At 40.6% G+C, this 9,278-nt stretch overlaps 1 protein-coding gene across 1 annotated transcript; it reads left to right on the top strand.

Moving 5' to 3' along the window:
- The first annotated feature begins 313 nt into the window (after positions 1–313).
- Positions 314–5,815, top strand: LOC133755193 (tripartite motif-containing protein 64-like). The gene is made up of 5 exons (XM_062185418.1): positions 314–439; positions 1,401–1,631; positions 2,579–2,601; positions 3,509–3,606; positions 5,322–5,815. The coding sequence occupies exons 1-5, from the start codon at positions 314–316 to the stop codon at positions 5,813–5,815; spliced, it is 972 nt and encodes a 323-aa protein (XP_062041402.1).
- Positions 5,816–9,278: the final 3,463 nt, after the last annotated feature.

The raw sequence follows: 9,278 nt of genomic DNA, 5'->3' as shown, positions 1-9,278 counted from the left end.
AAAAGAAGGGAGATGAGGCAGAAGTGGAGGAGCCAGGACACGACCTGGTGCCCACATGGAATATTGTCTAGCAGGTGGCCAATGAGCTCGCTACACTAGGACAGCCTTGTTGTAATTTTCTACCACCTTTAATATCCAAAATCTAAGACTCAAATTAGGTGAACTTGGGAAAATATGACCACTCTACTTTATTCAAATTTACTATTATCAGAAAAAGAGAACAGAAGAAAAAACATTAGTAGTCTCAATACTATTCTCACAACCACTGCCATTTCCAATAAGTAAGGGAGGGAAATATGTAAGAATATAGTCCATGTGGCTAAATCTCATAATTATTCTGCAGGAAAAACTTTTAAAGGAAATGAATACTTTATGGGAACGTTTCCAGGAATTGAAAAACAATGTGACACAGGAAATTAAAAAGGCGCATTCATTCACGGTAAGAATGAAAAAGATGTTTTTCAATTACTGTAATGCTTTACAATCACCATACTGCTTTAGCAAATTCTGGTTACCATGAAGAGTTCGTGATTTCCTCCCAGAAGAAGTGGTGGTTTCAAATGGTAACTCAGTAATCACAAATCCTGTGCCAGCTAAGACACGTAGTGAGAAGTATACCAGGGCATAGTGGAGACAGGTCATCACAGATACTCCAAGTCCAACCCTAAAGGTTTACATCAACCTTCTCCAGCACTAAAGACAGCACTAAGTATGGCTATGAAGAAGCAGTGAAAAGTAGAATCATATCTATGAAGGAAATGAAGTCTTTCTACACTACTCTGTGTGATGGGGAATGTACCTAAGTATGTTTAATTATTTAGAAGAATCAGGCAAAGGAACAGAACAAAATTAAGAAGGTTACTACTACAGTCAAAATAGTTGATGGGGTCAAAATCCTGAAGAAGCTTCGGAAAAGGAGGGAGAAAGAGAAGGGTGGGGGGACACCTGAGATCCTTTGGTGAGTCTTGATTTAAACAGAGAATAAGGCTAAGAACCTACAGGAGGCACACACAGAAAAGACTTGCATGTACTCAAGAGGTTTTGCATGGGTGAGGCAGAAAGTCTGGAGAAGAGACGTACATTTTGAAAATTTTATTTAGTTGAAAGATAGGGTGAGGGGAACATCCATGCACTAGTTCATTCCCTAAATTATAGTGGCTGGCACAGGATGACAGGAGGCTGAAACTTCATCAGGGTCTCCCATATGGATGGTAAAGGCCCAAGCACTTGGGTCCTCCAGTGCTTCCATCCCAGGCACGTTAGCAAGTAGATGCATGGGAACTGGGACAGCAGGAACTTGATGAGGCAATCCTAGGGGTATCAGTATCTCAGGCAAATGGAGAAATAATATTGCCAGTTCAGCATGAGGATATGTATTCTTTAACCCAATATCTCCACAGGAATATGTGTCCATAAGGGAGTTGATGATAAAAGCTCAGTACCAGAAGTTGCATATACTTCTCTATGAGGAGGAGCAACTGCAGCTGCAGGCCCTGCACAGAGAAGCACAGGAGATTTCCCAGCAGCTCAAGGACAGTGAAATGAGAATGACGCAACAGAAACACCAGGTGAAAGAAACATACAGAGAGCTGGCTGAGGCATGCCGGAAGCCTGACCTGGAGTTACTGCAGGTGAGCCGGGAGAGCCCTTGTTCGGGGAAAGAAGTGCTTTCCTGCACAAGGTCATAAGAACCTGAAAATATTACCTGCACATATCATGACTTATTCCACGGCAGGATTCGGGTCAAGATGCCCTGCATCTTTATTTTTGCCCAATCACTTGGTTCTGTATAATCTGATAATCGTTTGCATGCTTTCTTCTGTCATAATTCACATTGGATAAAATTCTCTGCAGTGCAAGCAAGAAAAGTACTGTAGAAAAAATTATCCAGGAGCTCAGTGAGCACAAAATGGTTGCATTTTTAAATTGATTTTCAATCTATATTGCCCTTCAGGGGTGCTGAATGTCCAATCAGAGTGTTATAGAAGGTCTGGGAAACCAATTGGTTTGGCCTTGCCGAGGCAACTCCAGAAAATTTAAAAAATCTGCAGAATATTTATTTCTCAGCTGTTAATTTGGAATGTCTATGTATGATGGCATCACTATCCAATTGCCCTTGACCAAAAAAATAAAATAAAATTCCCTACTCCTGCCTCCATAAACACTGTGGTGCCCAAACTAAAAAGTATTTTCTGAAGAAATTGAGGCCTTGACCTTTGCCTAAGCAAGTTTTGGTAATCAATGCCACTGCACTCTGATTTTCAGAGGTTTCCCCACTTTGCAATAAATGTCAGTAGAGGTCAGACCTCTCTCTCTGGAATATGAGTGGGGGCGAGTGACCCTGCAACCTAGAACTTTTTACATTGCTGCACAGCTTCGCCCTGAATGCCATCTTCTGAATTCACACAGAGGAAGTCCTTCTTGGACCAGCTCTTAGTCTGTTATTAACAGACTCTGATACCTCTTCGCAGAGAACCAGAAGAAAATACATGATTGAAAAATACTAAAGCAAGAATTTTATAGAGCACAGAGGAGAGAGTTCTCATGACTAAATATTTTTTAATTTTTTTTCTTGCAGGATATGGGGAGTGTATTAGAAAGGTAAGTTTACAGTGAGAATCTCCAATGTGTAAGAAACTTGTGCTCTTGTTGATGTAGCAGATGCTTCTGTTTTGAGTGATTAACTTGGATCTCCCTGACTATTTACCATTTTGTTTGATAAGGGATCCTGAGGTTTTCTACTCTTTGGTGCCAGATGAGATGTGGCTGAATTCACATATGCAAAAACAATGATTTGACTTTCTGGGCTTTGTTTCAGCTTCTCTCCTCCCCTTCCTCTGGAACTGCCCCAACCAACCTTTATGAACAGATTATTCTGAGAAATCCCAGAGGAGGCCCCACCCTTGAGAGAGGGAAAGGGAAAAAAGACACAGGAAAGAGGAATTCCCACAGCAGGGGAGGAGGAAGGAGGATTCACTCCTGGGAGCAGCAGTGAGCAGGTCCTGCCCTCTCAGCCTGTCCCAGTGGCAGGCTGGATGGGGGCATCAGCCACCTCAGCTCCCTCAGGACCATGGCTGCCAGTCTGGAATTCCATCCCCTTGCTTGGTAGAAAACTCACAGCCTCCTGGCTCAGTGCAGATCCTATTGACTGTACTGTTGGGGTTGTCTGTCGACTGAATTCCCATAGATTCTGCCTAAAAGCCCTGCTCTCTGTAAGTTACCCAGGATCTCTGCTTTCCCTGAAGTCAAGTGAGGGGTACAGGGGGGAATGGGATGACTCATTCCACAGGTTGGATAATGTCTGAGAAGAAAGAGGCAAATGGCTTTGATGTGAAATTTAGATAAAAGTACTAATTTTATTTCTCCAAAGGAAGTGAATAAAATTTATTCTTATTAGCCAATAATGGGAAAATCCCTGATGAAATACTTTGGATTTGCATCTGGTAATGTTGTCTTGACCCTGTGATTGCCCTTTGACCTGGAGTGTCCCTGGTGTGATTCTTTACAGAGCAGAACTGGTACAGACACTCAATCCCCAGCGGGTTAACCCAGAGCTGACGTTATGGCACATCACTGGACTCACAGAGATGCTATACAACTTCAAAGGTGAGCCTCAGCCTCCATCCTTCCAGCCCTAATTTCCTTCTTCTTCACTGTTTTTGTGCCTGAGCCATTTCCCATTTTATTTCATTCACCTTCCCTGAATATCCTACAGGTTTTTTTGAAACTGTGTCTTCTCACTTTGCTTAATCACATTACAGTGATCAAAGCTGAACTTTGTAAATAAGCATGCTGACATAAGCAGAGTATGGGAAGATATTCAGATGATTTGATTAAGGGATACAATGCTCAATTCTTAGTGCGGCAGTCAAGACTGTATGTTGGCCGTGTTCACTGCAATTTTTGTAGGGAGAGACAGTAAGGGAGCTCTTTCATCTGTTGTTTCACTCCCAAGATGGTCACAATGACCATGGCTAGCACAGCCAAATCCAGGAACCAGGAGCCAGGAGCATCTTCTGCATCTCCACAAAGGTAGCAGACGCTCAAACTTTTGGGTCATCTTCTGCTGCTTCCCCAGGCCATTATCAGGGACCTGGATCAGATGTGGAACAGCTGGGACATGAACTAACTGGCACTCCTATGGGATGCCAGTGTCATAGGCAGCAGCCTGAACCACTATGCTACAACAGTGGCCCCATCTCACTGCATTTCTTAAAGTTTGAATATGGCACTTGATTTTTTAATTTGTCCTATATGCCTAGTATATTTATCATGCACTGCTAAAGTAGCTATTATCATTGATAAACTCAGAAAGATTTGACCAACCCCAAAAATGAGAAATTGTCAAAAGCAGACCCATTCCAATGCTATCTCCTGATTCTGAAAACAATTAAATGACGAGAGATCTGTGAATGCAGTGCAATGATGTTAGGCCTGCACTAGATAATAGTTCAGAGAGCAGAGGTTTGAAACCCAGATTGGGCGAAATCCACGTTCTGAACAGATAAGCTGAAGTCAGGACATTCTTTAGACATATTACTTATTGGGACATGTGTTTTATGTTGAAATATTCAGATGTATAGCTTATTTCCCAATTAATAAGTATCATATTTCAAACAGGGTTATTTACTAATGGAATTAAACACAAAACTCAAAAAACAGCTTTCTAGCCAAGAAAGTACAAGTTGTAGGTTGCTCTCAATACATGCTATCCAGTGGTAGGCATTTGGCACAGCAGTAAGTATCTTGGGCACCTGTATTCTTAGCAAAGTGCCTGGGATTCATTCCCATTCCTGCTTCCATCCAGCTTTCTGCTAATGCACACCTTGGGAGGCAGCAGATGTTTTCCCTAATATATGGATCCCTGCTACCCATGTGGCAGACCAGGATTGGATCCTGGCTCCTGGCTCCTGGCTCCTGGCTCAGGCCTGGCCAAGCCCTGGTTGTGGGTATTTGGAGAGTGAACGAGCAGATGGAACATTTCTCTGTCTCTGTGTCTCTCTTTTCAAAGAAATATAAACATGTATATTTAAAACTATTGAAACCATTAACACTCCACACCAACCAAAACCCTACTTCACACAGTGTGTGATATGTCCAAGTTGGTTTTCTTATTTTTCTCTGTTATTTGATTTTTTTTTTTCTGTAAAGCCACTTGAACCCTCCAGTTTCTCAGTTGAGCAAATCTCAATTCATTGTGCTTCCTCTCTTCCGTTAGTTTTCCTTGCAAAGTCAAGGGAAGTGATTCCATGGGCACAAAACATTTGTATTCAGGACATAGAAACAACATTCATTGATCAGTTTTTTTCCTCTTTCTGCAGTGGATCATGGTCTGAAGAAGGAAGTGGCCCGCAACTACTTAAGGCTCTCTGAGGACCTCAGAAGTGCAATAGTTGGAGAAGAACATCGCGGTGTCCCCAGCCATTCCCAGAGAGCAGAGAGCTTTGCTGTGTGGGGTGCTCAGACCTTCACCTCTGGCAAGCATTACTGGGAGGTGGATGTGTCATCCTCTTCCAATTGGATTTTGGGAATCTGCTATGATTCCAGCACAAGTGATACCAGTGACATTCTTAATCTCGAAGAAGCATTTCTCCTGGCCTCCCTGAAGAGTAACAATCATTACGTCCTTTCCACCAGTGTTCCACCCTTAACTCACTATGTGAAAATGCCCCTGAGTAGTGTTGGGGTGTTTCTGGATTGTGACCATGGAACAGTGAGTTTCTATGACGCTGACATAGGTTCCCTCATACATTGTAATGATCCAACCCACTTTACTTCTCCTCTGAACCCCTTTTTGTGCCTTTGCCCCCCATGAAATGTCTTTGTGAACCCCCATACAGAGGAAACTACTGTCCTGGGATGTTTTTATGTGAGACATCAGGATTGTTTTTGAGCACACTGTAACTTAATGAGCACAGTGTAATCATAATTAGAGCATGGTTATAAAACATGCATCATACAACTGCAATGAATATATGAACTTTTTCTCTTAAAATTTATTTTAATAAAGAGCTTTGCAACTTTCATCGTTATCTGATCCCAATACTTTTTCACCACCCTGCAAAGAAACTCAATATAGTCCCCCTGGGCATACTTCCTACTCCATCACCTGACAATTCCTTTTCTGCTTTTTCTTTTGTGATTTGTATATTCTAAACAGTTTATGCTAGTAAAATGCTGAAATATGTGGCTTCTGGGGTCTTGTTTTTCCATTTAGTTGAATGCTACCCAGGCACATCTGCATGCAGAAAGCCTTTTATTCTCATATTTGATTATGTCTTGGGTAGAAGAGTGAAGTGTCATCTCTCTCAGCTTACTAAATAAAACAAATTTGCAAAAGTTTCTCTTCAAATCTAGCCTTTTGGGGTAGATGCAAGTGCCTGACAGGCAAGCACTTCAACCTGTCCTGATCACACATCACATCTCTGCTCAAAGATTTTTCAGGAAGCCCTTCGTGACCGTAGAGACCACAGTGATTTCTCTTACTACACACTCTACGCATAACATCCAACATCACCAATAACCTCCAACATGAATTCAACAAACCGATAGTTAGTGATGTCTGCTTGAGTGCAAATCTGAAAATTTACAAATGGAAGATCTTACCTGGTGCTGTATTGCTATTACCGGAGTACTGCTTAGGACATATTACACAAAAGAAATGTAGTGAATAAGTGGACTAAAGAACAAATAAAAGATTAGTATTAACAAAGCTACTCTAACATCAGGAATGTTTGGCTTATTGGTTTCAGAGCCACTTGCCATGGCCACATCTCATATTGGAGCACCTGGGGACATGTCCTTCTCCTCTCCAGATTCTAGCTGCTTGGTGGCAATGGGCACTGTGGGAAGCAACAGGAGATGGTTCAAGTACTTACATGGAAGACCCAGAAATACGTTTCTGGTGCTAGCTTTGTCGTAACCCAGTCCTGGCCATCTTGGGGAGTGAATTGGCAAATGGGAGCTCTGTGGGCTTGATATTAGGTAATTTACTAACTCAAGTCACTACTAATTCAACTAAGTGTGATGGTCAATTCTTTCTTAAATTGGCTATCAGATGTCCAAAATCAATGCTATTTTTGGGTGAGATGTTGAAGGTGTTAGAAGATGAGACTAGTTTTGTATTTTTCCCCCACGACTACAAAGTTTTTGTTTTAGACATAAAAACATCAGGGGTTGGGTTCTGATACAAACATCAGAGGGACAGTTTATAAAATACAAAAAAGCAATGATGCCAGTAAATGAGTTTCTACTTTAGACTCCCAACCAGAACACAAAATGACAGGATTTCCTCTTCAATTTCACATTTAAATAAAGAAATAATAATAATAATAATAATAATAATAATAATAAAAGAACCACCATGAAGACACCATCACATTAAAATCTCTTTCTTGGGGTTTAAGCGCTATGACCCCTTCCTGCATCAAAAATATATTTCCCTGCACTTGTATTTAAGTTTTTGGCTTATTTTTCAAAGTGTATTCCCTTTCCTGTAAGAAATTGATGAAGCATTATATTTAAACCAATACAAGGTTTCAGCTGAGCTTCTGTAAAAACTGAAAGATCATTATTTTGTAGTTCACTGTCTTCTAGGTTTTCTTTTTTAGGAGTTTTTAAATTTTTTTAAGGTTTTTACTTAATGAATGGAAATTTTACAGGTTCAAATTTAGTATTCCTTCCTCTGGTGCCCACCCTCCTACACCTACTCCCATTTCTTCTCCTACTCCCTCTCCTATCCCATTCTTCATTAAGATTAACTTTTAATTAACTTTATATACAGAAGACCAACTCTATGCTGTTAGATTCCAACAGTTTGTACCTACACTAACAGCACACACACACACACACAACATCCAAAACCCTGTTTGAGAGCAAATTTTGTAGTTAATCTCACAGTACTTTGGTAAGGAGTTACAGGGAGAGGGAGAAGGAATGGGATGGAGTTGGAGAGGCAGAGAGAGTTGTGCCATCTACTGATTCCCTTCGCAAATGGCACACTAGTTAGGGTTGTGCCAGGCCAAAAAAAAGGTGCCTGAAACTCCATCCAGGTCTCCCATATGGATTCAGGGACCCAAGTATTTGGGTCATCTTTTGTGGATTTCCCAGGTATATTAACAGCTGGATCAGAACTGGAGCACCTGGGAATCAAACCATCCCTCATGGAATGGCAGAGTTGTGAGTGGCAACTTAATCAGCTATGCCACAATGCCAGCCCCTCCTCTGTTGTTTTTTTTATAAATATTTATTTATTTATTTATTTGAAAGAGTTACACAGAGAGAGAAGGAGAGGCAGAGATAGAGAGAGAGAGAGATCTTCCATCTGCCAGTTCACTCCCCAAATTCTACATTGTGTGCTAAAAATATTTATATCTAATTAGTATTTCTACCCTTTATGTATGATGGCCATTTTTGAGTGCTTATTTTGTTCCTAAAAATCTTAACAAAGTATGATTTAAAGTGGTTTTCTAGATCAAAAATTAGTTTTGAAGAATTTATAATTTTTACAGCACAAGTTTCCTTTTCTAAATATGTTCATTGTTAGTATCAGAAACAATGGTAAATAATAGTAATGATTTGATCTCATCTTCTGACTTTGAAGCTAATGGCTGCAACCATAAACATTATTTTAGCAAATCATTTGAAAGAAATTAAATATTAAGTAAATGTTGGATTTATATGTATTAATTTTATCTTTTTAAAGTATTCATTCATTTTACAGGCAAAATGACAGAGAAAAGTAGATTCTCCATCCACTGGTTCAGTCTCCAAATGGCTATAATGGCTGAGACTGTTTCTGGCCACAGCCAGGAGCTTGGAACTCTAACCTGGTCTCCCACCTGGGTTGGGGGGTATCCAAGTATGTGAGCCATCTTCTGTTTCCTTCCCAGGCATATTAGCAGGGAACTGTATCAGAAATAGAGCAGTTTGGACTCAACCCCAGTTGATTTGGGTTGCCAGTGTCACAAGTAGTACCTCAACCAGGTGTACCACAATGTTGGTCCCAGTATTACTTGGTTTTAGTCCATAATGTTTAGGAATTTTATCAAATATCTTTTCTTATATATCACTGCAATTTATTCACCACGGATTAATCAAGAATCTCCAGAGAAACAGAATAACAAAAAATTGTGTTTCTGATTCAAAGCTTGTACTGCCACTGTCTCTCCAGAACCACTCACACAGGAAGGGGAGGAGATAGGAATGAAATGAAAGTGCTTTCCTTATCACCTGTGTAGGATTCCTTTCCAAGGAAAGATCCAGCTCCTTTTAACTTC

Source organism: Lepus europaeus, unplaced genomic scaffold, assembly GCF_033115175.1.
Source record: "Lepus europaeus isolate LE1 unplaced genomic scaffold, mLepTim1.pri SCAFFOLD_3_1, whole genome shotgun sequence".
NCBI classification, from domain to species: Eukaryota; Metazoa; Chordata; class Mammalia; order Lagomorpha; family Leporidae; genus Lepus; species Lepus europaeus.
The sequence above is the reverse complement of the archived record's forward strand: the minus strand, read 5'-3'. Positions and strand labels throughout refer to the sequence as shown.